This window comes from Pholcus phalangioides, unplaced genomic scaffold (assembly GCF_987345545.1).
Source record: "Pholcus phalangioides strain wild (caught in Gottingen) unplaced genomic scaffold, Ppha-v1.0 ptg000008l_1, whole genome shotgun sequence".
NCBI lineage: Eukaryota > Metazoa > Arthropoda > Arachnida > Araneae > Pholcidae > Pholcus > Pholcus phalangioides.
Window position 1 is genome coordinate 473787 of NW_028301601.1, and position 17439 is coordinate 491225.

Here is a 17439-nt window from a genome sequence, read left to right on the forward strand (position 1 = left end):
AATTAATGGCCACGTAACAAGTTTTTAAATATGGATTTATAACCATGTCTGAAAATTTTCAGCGCATTCCTGACAGTATATTCTTCTTGGAGGCGAATGGAGAACCATAAAGGTCGACTGCCTTGGACGACGTTCTTTATAAAGCGCATCATGAGGTAAGATATTCGAAGGCGTTTTCTTGCGTGTATCTGAGTCTCAAGTTGCTCAATTATTACTATTGAAGGTTCACATTTCCGACAGGTTACTACCAGCTCAGTTTCTAGTCATTGGAATCCTCGTGCTGCTTCCTCTCATGGGAGACGGTCCGCTTTGGAAGAATACGTGGAAGATACCGGTAGAAAACTGTGAAAGACACTGGTGGACCAATATCTTGTCGGTGCAGAATTTCTGGGGTCTTGAGGACATGGTGAGAACTTCGCTTATATTTTTTGTTTACTTGGTTTTGAAGTAGACCAAGGAACGTGCATTCGGAACACCATTCTCACGCAGAAGTCTTTCTTTTTTTGTATTACTCTCACAATTCTGATTATTTTGCGCTGTTGAACAATAGCGTTAAAGAGGGGTGCTCAAGCACTTCCACACTGTTTTTACATAAAGCTCATGCCGATCACCCCTAGGTATAAAACACTTCCAACGCCTCTGCTGTTGAACCATGGTCCGAAATCTAGAAGAGGAACCAGACATTAGAAATACAACAATCCTAAATGGATAAAATTAAAGTGAAACCTCTTTACAACGATACTCGATATAACGATACACCCACCTCTGCAACGATATTTTTTCTAATCTTGTTTGGAATTGCCTATAGTCTAATTTTGAATTTCTCTCGATACAACGATTTCTTTTATCTTATACTACGATATAAAAAAATAACTCCCCTCCCCTCTCTATATACATATAAAGATATTTTTTTATATTTTACTAAAAACCGTTTTGAATTTAGTTTTAACTTCGTCATTGTTTTCGTTCTTCTGGAGGCGTCTAATAACATCGGTATTTTGCTCTAAAGAATCACCGAAAGATAAAGGAAGTTTTTATTGTTGCTACTTTCCGTTTAAGACGCAAAAGTGCAATGCGGTTTTGACAAGGACATTGCATTTAAATGAATTTTATTAATAAACTAATCAATTATATATATATATATATATATATATATATTTATTTATTCGTAGCAATATATATATATATATATTGCTACGAATAAATACATAAAAGGGCATTTTCTTTAGTGTTATTAATTAACAATGCCGATGCAGCAGAGATCACAACAACAGCATAAATTTGATTATAAGTAAGGATAATGTTTCCTCTCGACATAGCAAAAATCCCTCTACAACATATAAATACAAATACAAATACAACGCCACAACAGGCAAAATGCCCAACGAGGTGGCTGATAAAAAGATTCCCATAAAAACATATTTATCTTGGTCGGCAGAATATCTTCATATCGAGGTTCCGCTGAAATTACAAATATAATTGCCAAATATTTTTATTTTATACAAAAATTGCCACGTTTTTAAGACAAATAAATTTAATTGGTCGAATGGTCGACGCGTTTCGGCTGGAAAGCCGTCATCAGGACTTCGTGGTCAGAACTCACACGAATGAGTCGTGGAAGAGTGATGTTTACGTCTGGTCGTCCGAAGAGTTCGCCTTTGTATTTGCTGCGTCCGAGTGGTCTTTGGATGCGAATTGGGGAGCCATCTGTTGTAAAGTGTTGAAAGTTTTTTCACGACTGAGGTTAATAAAGCCTGTCCAAGCTGACGAAATAGGTGGTGTGTTTCTTCCATCATTAACGAGGAAATTCTGGCATGTTCTGATGAAGTATCCCTCGAGAAAATTCAATTCAGAATTGTGTGTTGCTTTTTTAAAAACAAACGCTTTATCAAAATCAAAATAATGTGAATGTTGCCAACAGTGTTGGGCAATAGCCGAATTATCCGTCCGTCCCTTCTCAACATGCTTTCGGTGTTCGAGGACTCGAATATTTAGATTTCTTCTAGTTTGGCCAATATATCCATTTTCACAATTCTTGCATGGGATGAAGTAGATACCAGATTCTTTGGAGGGTGAGATAGGATCTTTCAGATGGGAAAAGGTGAGTATATTTGTTGGCTGGAATATTGTATGGAAGTCAAATTTTTTGAAGATAGAAGAGATCATGAAACTTGAAGAAACGAATGGAAGAACAACGGTATTAGAAAACTGTTTTGAGTCAGCTGGGAGCAGGTTCGTGGTGCATGTCTGGGTCATTTTTCTGAGGACCTTGTCGATGATAAAAGGTGAAAAACCCCGATTAGAAGCGATGTCACGAAGGATATTGAGTTCATTCTGGAGGGAGGCTGAATCACTGCAAAGTTTTTTTGCTCGATGAACAAAAGAAGAAAATGCCGAAAGTTTCTGATTGGGAGGATGAAAGGATTTTGCATGAGGTGGCATGGAGATAGCGAATGGCTTACGGTACACAGATGTATGAAATTCAGTGTCTGTCTTTTTAATGAGCACGTCGAGAAAAGGCAGTATATTATTTTTTTCCATTTCATAGGTGAATTCAATATGTGGGTCAATAGAATTCATAAAATTGAATAACTCAGTGACATTGACATCAGTCTCATCAACTAAAGTGAATGTGTCATCAACATACCTGATTCAAAGTTTGAAGTGGTGGGTTTCCAAAAGTTTTGTTTCGAAAAAATCCATATATATGTCACAGAGGATAGGCGAGAGTGGGTTGCCCATGGCAAGACCTTCTGTTTGGCGGTAAAACTTTCCAAACACTGAAAAATAATTGTGCGATACACAAAGTTGGGTGAGTTGACATATTTCTTCGATTTCAATCGAGGAGAAGTGGAATTCTTGCAGACGTTGTTTCAGGAAAGAAATTGCACCGCTGATAGGAATGTTAGTAAACATGGATTTGATATAGAAGGAAATCATTGTAGTGTTTTCTGGTTGAATGCTGCGGATGATGGAAACGAATTCTGAGGAATTCTTTACTGTGAAACGATGCTTTTTGCAGAGAGGGGACAAAAGTTCAACGAGAAATTTAGCAAGTTGATGCGTAGGTGATCCAATGCAAGAAATTATAGGTCTTACTGAAAATGAAGGTTTGTGTATTTTTGGAAGAGCATAAAGTCTCCCGCAGTTTGCGGCGAATGGAAAGATGCGTTTCTTGGTCGAAGAATGTAGAATGGGAGTCTGATTGATTTTCTTTTGAACCAATTTTAGAAGGGTAGGAGCTGGATCCGTATTGAGACAAGTGTATGGTCCATCGCTAATTAATTTTTCAACCGACTCTTGATACATGAATTTATCAAGTACAACAATTTGGCCACCTTTGTCAGCTTGAGTGATGAAAATATTGTTGTTTCTTTTAAGTTCTCGAATGGCAGAGATCTCAGATTTCTCAAATGGTGAAGAAATGGTTTTTCGATTGGCCGAAACTGAAGAGGAAACCAAGTGCCGAAGAGATTCTTTCTGATCGGGAGAAAGTTTACTGTTGAGAAACGACCGTTCGATGGGCGCAAGAAGTTTTGTAGGACAAAAATGAGGCCTAGGTGATGCAAAATTAAGTCCGTATTCAAGTACTTTCAAATGGGCACCAGACAATGTTTCACTCGAAAGATTGACAACTTTTGGAGCATTCGAGAAGTCAGAAAATTTATGAGAACTTTTTTTCGAAGAACTTCTTGCAAGAAGCTGAGTGAACTTATTATCCAAAATTTCTTGATGTTGGCGATACACGTGAAGTGCCCGGTGGAACGATCTTGCGTCAAGCTGGGCGAAATCATCACGAGAATGTGCGAGAGAGAGATGCAGTTTGTACAAATCCAATTCAATTTTAGCAAGATTGCGACGGTGACCATGGATGATCGATCGCAAAATTGCAAGTCGACAATTGAAAAGGTTGCGTTTGATGCGAACGGAAACAGGCTGATTGGAAAAAACTTGTAAAAATTGTGGCATTACCTTGTGATCTCTGCAACGTTTCAGGAATGCAATCTTGTTAAGAATCCGGAGTTTCTTGATACGGAGGGCACGAAAATGGTTGATCGAGTTCATATTGGCGAAGTCCCAGGAATCAACGGACGTAGTATGAAAAAGAAAGCACACGTTGGGCTAAAATATTATCACAAAAAATGAGTAACTTTGCCTGGTTTTAATTTACACAAAAATTGCCACGTTTTTAAGACAAATAAATCACACTGGTCGAATGGTCGACGCGTTTCGGCTCTTCAATGGAGAGCCGTCATCAGGACCTCGTGGTCAGAACTCACACGAATGAAGAGTGATGTTTACGTCTGGTCGTCCGAAGAGTTCGCCTTTGTATTTGCTGCGTCCGAGTGGTCTTTGGATGCGAATTGGGGAGCCATCTGTTGTAAAGTGTTGAAAGTTTTTTCACGACTGAGGTTAATAAAGCCTGTCCAAGCTGACGAAATAGGTGGTGTGTTTCTTCCATCATTAACGAGGAAATTCTGGCATGTTCTGATGAAATATCCCTCGAGAAAATTCAATTCCGAATTGTGTGTTGCTTTTTTAAAAACAAATGCTTTGTCAAAATCAAAATGATGTGAATGTTGCCAGCAGTGTTGGGCAATAGCCGAATTATCCGTCCGTCCCTTCTCAACATGCTTTCGGTGTTCGAGGACTCGAATATTTAGATATCTTCTAGTTTGGCCAATATATCCATTTTCACAATTCTTGCATGGGATGAAGTAGATACCAGATTCTTTGGAGGGTGAGATAGGATCTTTCAGATGGGAAAAGGTGAGTATATTTGTTGGCTGGAATATTGTATGGAAGTCAAATTTTTTGAAGATAGAAGAGATCATGAAACTTGAAGAAACGAATGGAAGAACAACGGTATTAGAAAACTGTTTTGAGTCAGCTGGGAGCAGGTTCGTGGTGCATGTCTGGGTCATTTTTCTGAGGACCTTGTCGATGATAAAAGGTGAAAAACCCCGATTAGAAGCGATGTCACGAAGGATATTGAGTTCATTCTGGAGGGAGGCTGAATCACTGCAAAGTTTTTTTGCTCGATGAACAAAAGAAGAAAATGCCGAAAGTTTCTGATTGGGAGGATGAAAGGATTTTTCATGAGGTGGCATGGAGATAGCGAATGGCTTACGGTACACAGATGTATGAAATTCAGTGTCTGTCTTTTTAATGAGCACGTCGAGAAAAGGCAGTATATTATTTTTTTCCATTTCATAGGTGAATTCAATATGTGGGTCAATAGAATTCATAAAATTGAATAACTCAGTGACATTGACATCAGTCTCATCAACTAAAGTGAATGTGTCATCAACATACCTGATCCAAATGTGTGGATCAAGTGTGATTTATTTGTCTTAAAAACGTGGCAATTTTTGTGTAAATTAAAACCAGGCAAAGTTACTCATTTTTTGTGATAATTATTTCTTATTATTTTCCAGTGCTTGTTTCATACGTGGTTCTTGGCCGTATCGATGCAACTTCACCTCATGACTTTCTTCCTGATCATCCTCCTATACAGGTGAGAAAAAAATGTATTTTCAGAAATTTTCTAATTTCACTAAACTTGATATCATGTTTGAAATACAGAGTGATTCAAATTGTTTGTCTATAGAACTATCTCCGCAACCGTTGACCTCAGAGATATACTTCCAATTGCAAAAAGTTTTCAAACGAGATGCAGTTTCTTAATACTTCGTAATTTTTTCAGGTGTCGTATGCATAAAAAATAAATAAATAACTTTTTATACAGACACCGCGTGTTAAAATTTCCAACTACTGAAATGTAGACCATGCTTCGAAAAGTCGTTTGCAAAAAGAAAAATCAATATTTTTAAGTACAATATCCATCGAGGTATTAAAGATGAAAAATTACGATGTTTTGGTGACTTATTGCTGTGTTGGCATGTCTGCATAGGCTTGAGAATCTCTCTTTTCTTGGACTGCACACAAATGAAATGATCTCAACTATTGGTTATCTTATTTAGATTTATTGTCTATTTAAAAGATTAATTGATTTTCATTGCTTAGTACTTCAGATACTCATCCGAGGATGATGTCACTCTCCGCTATCCATACAAAGGCTTTAACAGCTGGCTGATGTAGAGATATATTTTGGAAAATTTTCCAAATTTATTTATTTTTAATATTTTCTTGATATTTCTCTCTTTCCAAAATATATCTCCGCATCAGCCAGCTGTAAAAAACCTTTGCACTTCAGATACTTTTCATTCCTTTCGAACAAAATTATAAGAAAAAGTAACTAACTACTCAACCTTTTGACGGCCTAGAAGTTAAATGTAAAAAAAAGCATAATGCGTTGTAAATGTCTTTTTGGCAGATAGAATTAAATGCAGAAAGAGAGTTGGTGGTTGCATCTTAAAACCACTCTTCCATTTTTTGAATATGTTCACATTGGATGAACGTAGGTGTCGAGGAGATATGATCGAAGTGTTCAAAATTTTCAATGGGATGGATAGGATGGACCATGAACTTTTAGTACACCGCCAATCGACTGCTTTTACAAGGGGACACCAGTATCGATTGGTGAGGAACAATGCAAGGTTATGGTGTCGCAGGGAATTTTTCTCTAATGGGGTTGTTAATAAATGGAATAGCTTACCCCCGGAGGTAGTAAATTGTAACACAATTGACACGTTCAAAAAGAAATACGATAAACATGTTGGGGTAAATCGAGAAGCTATCCATACTTCGAATCAGACAACCATAAGTATTCTTTATGGGCGTTGTATAATATTTTGTCATGTGTATATATTTGTTTATAATTTTTGTTAATTGCATTTTTAATTGGGTTGCTGTATTTTCGAAATATATGACATCCATATTTTTATGGGCATCTTTTTCTCAGCCACCTCGTTGGGCATTTTGCCTGTTGTGGCGTTGTATTTGTATTTGTATTAACATCAGAAACGCAAATGATACGGTAATTTCGTAATCACCTGGAAAACTTTTCCTTTAGGCTGGTATTAGAAAATTCATGAAACTTGAAAACTGCAACCAATATGATCATTAGTTGCATTTGCTCGGATGTAACCGATATGCTTATTGGTGGGATTTTTAAAGTTTTCCGCAACTTTTTTGTCCCTTCACATATTATCATTTTATGATATTTTTATGCTAATGTAATGCAGTAAAGTCTCGTTTATCCGGCCTTCGCTTATCCAACATTCCGTATTATCCGACGTCCCACCGCAAAAAAAACACAAAAACTCATCAATCTGCAATAAACTACAAGTTGCGAGCGTGAGCGTATTCTATATTTTTTTGCTCCCGACTCTATCGCAGCTAATTACTACTGCACTATTTAACTGTACATGCACCTCGTACACATTTCTCTTCGGAATTTCTAACGAATCGGAATATGCCGGAATGTGTTTTCTGAGTGAATGTGGGGCCTTTACGTATCTATGCTATAGAGTTGCACTTGTGTCGTGTCCATGCTGCCATCTGCCTTCCATTTTCTGAAGTTAAGATGGAGATGCTTGAATTTTTATGTTCGCAGCTAATTACTATACAGTATACAGTGGTGCGCCCGTCTACACTATGACTATAAAGGATACGTACGTCGAAGAATATCCTAAGCTTCCGTTTATTAACAATATTAATTAACGCATAATCATAGAACTATTATTATTCGCAATTCTAGATTATTGTCGCATTATACATGAAGACTTAACAAATTTTAGACGGAGTTCCGATAACAGACGCCCTCCGATAACAGACGCCCTCCGATAACAGACGCCCTCCGATGCTCATGTAGACTGTCCGCGTAACAGTTTTCTTCTTCCGTCTCTCCTCTGCACTTTTTCTTCTCCTACACGCCCACGCGCATTTTGCACCCGGCGCGTCTTTAGTCATTAATCAGTGGGCCGCTGCAGTACCCCGCCCCTAGAAAGAATGTTCTTGAAAGCGAATGCGGCGGCCAGACCTTGTAGTTTTTTCCGTTTTTTCCTGGGCCTCCTGTGGTTGCTCAGCAGGAACCGATGAAGGCTGCGGTGTCGTTGTCTGTTGCTTCTGCAGGTTCGTCGTTTAGAAGAAAGGCAGGTTTGACCCGATCGATGGAGACGATAATGTCCTTACCATTTTTATGGATTTTGAAAGTCTTATCACTTGTGTCTACAACTGGAAACGGCCCATCATATGGTGGTCGTAGTGGGGCTCGAACTGCGTCATGCCGGAGGAAAATGTGACTGCATGAACTGAGTTCTTGGTGAACGAAAACCTTCGGCTTTCCGTGACATCCTGTTTGAGTTCTCGATAAGCTTTTCATAGTATGTCAAAGTTCCTTCACGAACTCTGGAGTAGTTATGTCACTAGGTGTTTCATCGAAGAGTTCTCCTGGAAGACGAATTGTTTGCCCATATACCAGTTCACTCGGTGTGGCCTGTAGATCTACTTTGTAAGTACATCGCAATCCCAGTAAGACAGTTGGAAGCGTTTCAGTCCACCGCTCCGTCAAGTAAGCTTTTAGCGAGGACTTGAGTGTACGGTGTCAGTTCTCTATGAGACCATTGGCTTGCGGATGGAAAGCGGTGCTGTGTATATGTTTAATGCCCAATAGCATGGCTAGGGATCGGAAAAGGCGTGATTCAAATTGTCGTCCCTGATCGGTGGTGATGGCAGCTGGGATGCCGAAACGAGATATCCATGAGCGGTATAGTGCTTTGGCCACTGTAAGTGCCTCTATATTTGGTAAAGGCTCTGCCTCTACCCACCTAGTGAATCTATCGATCATTGTCAAACAGTACGTGTTATTGTTTGAAGTAGGCAGAGGTCCTATTGAATCAATGTGAATGTGATGAAAACCTTAATTGCTGACCGTGATATTTGTAACTGGGCTTTTCGTATGTTTGACTTTTTTTTACCTTTGACAGGGTATGCAGGATCTTGCCCACTTATCACAATCTGAGTTTATTTTCGGCCAAATAAACCTGTCTGTGATGAGTTTAATTGAAGCTTTGGTGCCTGGGTGTGCTAAATTGTGCAAGGAAGTGATAATGTTGTATCTCCAGGACTTTGGTACGAATGGGCGAAGTTTGCCTGTAGAAATGTCGCAATATAATTCCACAGGGCCATCGGGAAGTTTTAACTTTTTCAAGTTTAATGATGAATGTTCGTCAGCTAATAGTGATAACAGTTCCTTGTCAGCAAGTTGTGCGTCCGCCATACCTTTGTGATCTATTGGATTTGGACATGTTATGGTATCGACTCTAGAGAGAGTATCGGCAGGGATATTCTCTATTCCTTTGACATGTCTGATGTCGGTTGTAAACTGACCTATATAGTCTAGCTGACGCAATTGGCGTGGAGAACATTTGTCGTTCTTCTGCGAGAAAGCAAAATGGAGCGGCCTATGGTCCGTATATAGCACAAAATCATGCATTTCGACCATGAAACGAAAACGTTTGATCGCCGCATAGGCAGCTAGCAATTCTCGGTCATAAGCTGAGTATTTTTTTTTTTCTGTGTCTGAGAGTTTGCGGGAAAAGAAACCTAAAGATTCTAGGCCCGTTGAAGTGACTTGATGCAAGGCAGCGCCTATGGCAAAATCAGATGCATCAACATACAATGCCAACTCCGCATCTGGAGAAGGATGGTGGAGTAGAGTCGCCTCGGCTAATTGGTGTTTGGATTCTTCAAAAGCTTTCGAGAACTCAGGTGTCCAAATTATTTCCGTTTTATCAGACTTTTTTTTGCCTTGTAAATGTGTACATAATAATGCTTGAGAAAATGCTGCATGTGGAATGTTGCGACGGTAATAATTTATTAGGCCTAAATATCGTCTTAAGACGGCGATTGTTTTGGGACGCTCAAATTTGAGAATAGCCTCAACTCTGTCTGGGAGAGGTTTGATACCTTTGTCACTCACCAGATACCCCAAGAGAGGAAGTTCTTTTGCTCCTAGAATACATTTGCCTACATTAATTCTGATACCATACTCGGAGAGTCGTTTGCACACCATGTCAAGATGTTTGACATGCTCATCTTCTGAACAGCTGCTGATCAGAATATCGTCGAGGTAAGCAAAAACAAAATCGAAGCCAAACAAAACTTCGTGTATAAAGCGTTGGAATGTCTGAGCAGCGCTCGATAGTCCAAAGGGCATATATAAAAACTCAAAAAGACCAAATGGTGTTGTAATGGCCGTCTTCTGATTGTTAGAGGTGATTATGCATAATCACAGCTAACAGTGATGGACGTTGTGAAAATTAATCAAACTTTCTTTGTCGAGACGATTTGCGATTTATTTTAACATTAAAATGGGATCAATTTCGACCGAGTCCGAACGTTGCATAAATGTAAAAGGCGTATAAATGAGGTTCCACTGCATACATCGTACCTCCCCTATTAGCGAGCACTCCCCGTTAGCGGACAAAATTTTTGGTTCCCATGGGTGGTTATCGAGAGATTCTACTGTATATTGTATGATCACATTCATATGCCGCGATGCATGAGTCTTCTCAAAAACCTTTTATTTAAGGCAAACAAAAAATAATAATAAATACAAATACAAATACAAAGGGACACCAGTATCGATTGGTGAGGGACAATGCAAGGTTATGGTGTCGCAGGGAATTTTTCTCTAATAGGGTTGTTAATAAATGGAATAGCTTACCCCCGAAGGTAGTAAATTGTAACACAATTGACACGTTTAAAAAGAAATACAATAAACATGTTGGGGTAAATCGAGAAGCTACCCATACTTAGAATAAGACAACCATAAGTATTCTTTATGGGCATTGTATGATATTTTATCATGTGTAAGTATTGTCTATAATTTGTGTTAATTGCATTTTTAATTGGGTTGCTGTTTTTTTTTTTTTTGAAATATATGACATCCATATTTTTATGGGCGTCTTTTTGTCAGCCGCCTCGTTGGGCATTTTGCCTGTTGTGGCTTGGTATTTGTATTTGTTTATTTAAAGCCCGATAGTCACCCGTAGGACGAAAATCTCCATTAGGTTTTGGAACCATATGAAGAGGATTAGACCAATTAGACTTACTGGGTCTAAAATTCCTTGTTCAAGCATAATCCGAAATTTTTGCGACTTCCAGCTGCTTGGGATTTAAACGCCGGGGGCGTGAAAAAACAGGTTTTCCCTTTGTAATGATTCTGTGTACCGTGTTGTGTTTCGCATTAGGTGAGGATGGATATGGACAGAGGATTTCTTTGTATCTGTATAAAATGTGCTTGAACTTTTCATCAGTGGCTATGAGTGTAACGCTCATCTCTGGATTGATGTTGATAGTAGAGCATTTGCTAGCTAATCTAGTTAAAGGGTCCCTGAGGTAAGAATTTTTCAAATCAATCAACAGTCCATAATGTTTCAGAAAATCACCACCTATGATAGGTTTGCTAACGTTAGCTATGATAAATGGCCACCGGAATTCACGGCGTAAATTGAGGCTGACTGAAATCATCTTGGTGCCAAATGTTTTGATGGGGCTGTTTTAGCAGAATATAATGTTAGGGATGAGGGTGCAACAAATGACATACCCGACTTGTAGGGCAAAACGTAAACATCACTACCACTGTCAATTAAATAATGACGACGTGAAGTTGGATCATGAATGAATAGGCGGCTAGAGGAATTGAATTTGAAATCACACTCCGCCACATGTGATTTCTGGTTTAGTTTCCCTGATTGTTGTAGTTGCATGGTTGCTGGCATTTATAGGCTTTGTCAGCGAAATTGAAATGGTACCAGCATATACCTTCTGGCAGTGCTCGCCTCGGACTCTGTGATCGCCGTCTGTTGTATGAATGTTCACGGCTATAGCTTCTTGGCCCTCTCTGTCTATCTCGTGAGAGACGTTTTACTTGCTCACTTAGTGCCACAATTTGAGTTCTCAAGTCTGTTAGTTCTGTGTTTTCAGTTGATTTACCTAAGCGACACTGTGTTTCGGCTACCTAGTGTGGGTTTAGTTCCAAGATCTTGTCAGCCATTTGAGCTAACTTGTCGAGATTTCCATCGGAAATTGACAGAATTGCTTGGGTCTCTTTGGGTAACCTTTGTATCCACAATGTTTTGAGGAATTCTGCATCAACTTTGTCATTGGCCAATTGGCGCATTTTTCTCAACAAATGAGAGGGTTTGTCATCGACTAGGACCGCATTTGATTGCAAATCTTTCACTCGTTTTTGTTCCGAGTCAGAAAATTCAGCCACGAGTCTCTCCTTGAGCGTAAGATATAAATTTTCGGCCGGGGGATTCCTCACAATATCACTGAATACGACAATACTTCAGAGTTTAGAGCAGAAACTACAGCAGAATACTTTGTCTGATCCCGGGTAATATTAGCGAGAGCAAATTGCGCTTCAATATTTATAAACCATAAGTCAGCATCTTTGTCCCAAAATTGTGGTAGTTTAAGTGCTACCCTGTCTATCTCCGTGGACCTATCCGGGGTATTGGTCATGTTGATGACAATGAATAAATACAAAATCTAGAATGAAATTGAATCGCCTACGCAAGGGACATAACACGAAGAAAAAATGTTGTACACGCTGAGCTTACTTAGTTATCTGGCGGAGCGGAGCGGAGACAAAAAATCACTCGGCTTATCGTTCGCTGATGATGGACACCTGTAGAAGAACCACGATGTTGACGGCCATATTGTTATCCCTCGTTGTTTCCACTGCTTGAAGGTTGCGCGATCTTTCCATGAGGTCACCACTAAAGGATACGTACGTCGAAGAATATCCTAAGCTTCCGTTTATTAACAATATTAATTAACGCATAATCATAATACTATTATTATTCGCAATTCTAGATTATTGTCGCATTATACATGAAGACTTAACAAATTTTAGACGGAGTTCCGATAACAGACGCCCTCCGATGCTCATGTAGACTGTCCGCGTAACAGTTTTCTTCTTCCGTCTCTCCTCTGCACTTTTTCTTCTCCTACACGCCCACGCGCATTTTGCACCCGGCGCGTCTTTAGTCATTAATCAGTGGGCCGCTGCAACTATAATGATCAGTATGAAATAACTGACGAAGAAATTGCCGCTATTTTCATTTGTGATGACAACGAAATTGAAGATCAAGATCAAACATTAACTGTTTTGCCTCTCCGAATACACAACGATGGAGTTAAGAATCTAGAAACTGCAATTGAGCTAGAAAATTCATTGAGCTACAAGAAGCTGCAGGAATCGACATAATAATGCTGCTACTACTACTTAACCATAATACTATACTACTACTTAACATAATAATGCTGCAAAGATGGCGAGACTTGGCTGTGAAGAAACGGCACTCGTCAGGAATGCAGACTACGATCAAAAATGTCTTTAAATCATCATAGGACTGAACATTTTTAAGCACTGTGTATTTAACTTCAGAATATTTACTGTAAGTTCATTTTTTTTCTGTTGTTTGTTGTCAGCGTGTTGTTTATTTTTGGGTCATATTCTGCGGTGATTTTCTTTTTTTCAGCGCACGTTGGATTGTGAGATAAGTGGTTTTTTTTATTATATTGCTCTCATTTTTTTTTAATTTTCGTTGTGTATTTTCGATCGACTTAAATTTATTTTTTCTCGTTCGCATTTCATTTTCGTTGTTTTTTCGCCAGGTTCGCTCGCTTCTTTGATATAAGTTCGTAGGTTTTTGGACGTTAGTGTTAGTGTTAGCAAACAGTGTATACTTTTTCCCGGGTACTCTCAATAATTTTGTTTTCCTTCCATTTGGGCCTATTGTTGTAGTGTTAGGTTTTGAGATAGTTAGCTAATTCTAATAAGTATAAATTGTACTTCGTAGCTTAATACTTTTTTTTAGAGGGTGGTGTTGTATTCTTTATATACATATTTATTTTATTCTTCGTGATTTAGTGCTGAGCATTCTACTTTACGTAATTTTTTCGTATAATCTCTTACGTATATTTTGCATAGTAATGTATTTTACATTATTTTAATTTCCAGTTAACGTTTCTCATTTTCCTATTTTTAAGTATTATTATTATTATCTAGCTTTAGCAATAGTGTTAGTATGCCTCGACCTCGACTAGTGTTGTGTAGAGCTTGCGACGGGAGGTTTCCCTGGTCTAGGGGTATAGTAGCTGATAGTTTCAATTGTAAAGGGTGCTTGGTTAGGAAAAGGCTGGAACTCGAGGTCGAAGCTTTACGGGAAAAAGTTAGGGTGCTAGAGGGCCCGGTTATAACGGAGCCTCTGGTCGTCGAGCCACCTGTTGATGAAGAAGCAATCTCCACGAACAACGACATTTTAGAGGGCGAATGGGTGGTCGTGGATGAGGTAGAGGGGGATAGTGATAGGGGTTTAATCATCGGCGATTCTATAGTTAGGGAACTTGGGAACCGAGTGTGTAGGGATTTTCGGGGTTTCGAGCGCTGTTGTCTTCCTGGGGGGAAGATTGGCAACGTTCGAGACGTTTTTCATCGCCGAAAGTTGCCCTTGCGGGTGATTCTGTGGGTGGGAACAAATCAGGTAGGAGCGAATATTAGTGAGTCTCTGTCAGAATACCGGGATTTACTATTATCCGCTAGGGAGGGGGGTTCAGATGTGGCAGTGATTCCAGTGCTGCCAAGGGGTAGTAGGGGATATAGGAGTAGGATCCACCAATTCAATATAGGCCTGAAGGACATTTGCTCCTCACTTGGGGTCACGTTCTTGGAGCTTCCCGCATTTACCGATAGGTGGCTTCGTTCGGATGGGATCCATCTAAATAAGAGAGGGGTCTGGGAGGTTTATGATAGTCTTAGGTCAGGTTTTTTACTCCCAGACCACGTAGTCAGGAATGCGGGTTAGGTAATGATAATCACAACAGTACTGACTTGAAATTACCCACCTCTGACTTGGATGGCTTCTCGATTGACAACAAACCACCGGGCAAATTAAAATGTGTGTTAATAAATGCCAGGAGCTTGGGTAACAAGAAAGATTTTTTAGAAACTATGATAGTTGTGGAGGGCTTGGATCTTATAGCCATTACAGAATCTTGGGCAAAGGATGGGGATGAATCTTTCTTACACATCTCAGGATACGATACTTTTTTGAGAAATAGATCTGATAGGAAAGGGGGTGGAGTGTTGATATACGTGAAATCCTGTTTGAAGGCTAGAGAGTGTAACGTGCAGAGAAGTGATATTGAAACCATATGGGTTGAACTTGAGAGCAAAAGACGTCATAAGCTTATTGTTGGGGTTTGTTACAATCCACCGAATAGGGATCAAAACTACATTGCCAAAATGCATGATGAAATTTCCTACATGTGTAAGCGAAAGAGAGTTCTCATACTAGGGGATTTCAATTACCCGGGTATTGATTGGGAAAACCTTTCATCTGGAAATCAGTATGAAAGAGACTTTCTTAAGTTGGTGCTCGAAAATTTTTTGTATCAGCATGTATCAGAAGCCACTAGGGGTACTGCTATTTTGGATTTAGTTCTTACTAGTTCTGAGGATCTAGTTGAACATGTTTCGGTGGGGGAAGAGTTTTCTTCCAGTGATCATCGTATCGTCAGATTTCACTGTAACTTTTCCTCGGGTAAGGTTGATAACAAAAGACTGGTTCCTTGTTTTCGGAGAACTAACTTTGATGTTTTGAGAAGAAGGTTAGCGGAAGTTTTCAAAGACCGGTTGCAATCAGTAGGGGTGGTAAGTCAATGGGAAGAATTTAGTACGAAGCTGTCCTCTGTTTTGCACGACGTCATACCCTTTGTTCGAAAAAAGCGTGTTTGTACATCACACCCTCTATGGTTCACGGATAGCGTGCGGAACCTTTATCTTGAAAAGAAAAGAGCATTCAGAGCGTATAAAAGTGGACGTGGTGACCTATCATTGTTTACTGATAAAAGAAGACTGTTGAAGAAAGCGATAAGGGATAGTGAAAAGGAAGTTGAATCTAGGTTGGCAGATAACATTGGCTCTGACCCAAAATCATTTTTTCGATACGTCAATAATGGATGTAAGGGGACAGTTGGCCCCCTCTCGATAGGAGGCTCTAAGGTAGAGAGCAATGTAGGCATGTGTAGTGCTTTCAATGACTTTTTCGCGTCGGTTTTTAATGGAGATAATGATATTCGATATACGGGTGTTGCATGGGGTAATAAAACCCTCAACGATATTCAAGTAGAAGACGTGGAGGTCCTAAATCTTCTAAGAAATGTAGGTGCAAGCAAAGCACCAGGACCAGATGATATCTATCCCAGGGTTCTCAGGGAAGGTGCTAATGAATTGTTGGGGCCAGTCGCACAGATATTCAGGAGTAGTGTTGCTGAGGGTATCGTCCCGAGAGATTGGAAACTGGCTAACGTTGTTCCGATATTTAAGAAGGGTAGTAGAGAAGTGGCGTCTAATTATCGTCCAGTGAGTTTGACGAGCTCCCTCTCGAAAATTTTGGAAATTATCATCAAAAGGCAGTTTGTGAAGTGGATAGACGAGAATAATGTATTGTCGGATAATCAGCATGGGTTCAGGAAGGGGAAGTCATGTGTAACTAACCTCCTTTGCTTCTATGATTACGTGACTAAGGCTTTGGGTAAGAGCAAAAATGTAGACGTTGTTTACCTTGATTTCCAGAAGGCATTCGATCGGGTCCAACATGGCAAACTCTTGAAGCGTTTACACGAGATTGGAATAGGGGGCAACTTGCTGAATTGGATAGAATCGTGGTTAAGAGATAGGTCGCAACGAGTTATGGTGAACGGGGAATTCTCTGGTTGGACAGACGTCACAAGTGGAGTTCCTCAGGGAAGTGTCCTTGGCCCCATACTTTTTTCACTTTTTATCGACAAACTCGATCAGGGTATCGATGGAATTACTAGCAAATTCGCAGATGATGTGAAGCTAATGGGGGTAATCGGGAATGAAAGCGATAGGGAGTTGCTCCAGACCAACTTAAACAAGATTGCAGCATGGGCAAATGAATGGGGCATGACGTTTAGCGTAGATAAGTGCATGGTCGCTCATTTTGGTTCGAACAACTCATGGTTATCTTACGAGTTGAATGGTGTCACTATCCCGGATGCAACTAGAGTCACCGATTTGGGAATTCTCATTGACGAGCGACTTAGGTTTTCTGAACATTGTTCAGCGGTTGTCAAAAAAGCGAATAGAATGCTTGGTCTCATTTTCAAAAAGGTCTCTTCGCGTTCTCCTAAAGTCATTCTTCCGCTTTTTCGAGGCTTAGTTCGTCCTGGACTGGAGTATGCTGTAAGGTTTTGGAGACCATACCTACAGAGGGACATAGACTTGATTGAAGGGGTGCAGAGAAGAGCTACGCGTGTCCTTATTGGCACACAGGGCTTGAGTTATGAAGAGAGACTTCATTTTTTGAATATGTTTACATTGGATGAACGCAGGTGTCGAGGAGATATGATCGAAGTGTTCAAAATTTTCAATGGGATGGATAGGATGGACCATGAACTTTTAGTAAACCGCCAATCAACTGCTTTTACAAG

The 17439-nt window shown here is 39.7% G+C and overlaps 2 protein-coding genes across 2 annotated transcripts in view; one reads left to right on the forward strand and one right to left on the reverse strand.

Annotated features, from left to right (window-relative positions):
• Positions 1-17439, forward strand: part of LOC149083464 (nose resistant to fluoxetine protein 6-like) — a 62813-nt gene that overhangs the window by 22116 nt on the left and 23258 nt on the right. Inside the window, exons 8-10 of the mRNA XM_089233978.1 lie at positions 63-155; positions 241-406; positions 5439-5518. Of these exons, the coding sequence (XP_089090104.1) occupies positions 63-155; positions 241-406; positions 5439-5518 (339 nt within the window). The remainder of the gene's footprint in view (positions 1-62; positions 156-240; positions 407-5438; positions 5519-17439) is intronic.
• The window catches only part of LOC149083465 (chymotrypsin inhibitor-like), a 54351-nt gene continuing 42326 nt past the window's right edge, over positions 5415-17439 (reverse strand). The window contains exon 3 of the mRNA XM_089233981.1: positions 5415-5510. The gene's annotated coding sequence lies outside the window, so the exon portion shown is untranslated. The remainder of the gene's footprint in view (positions 5511-17439) is intronic.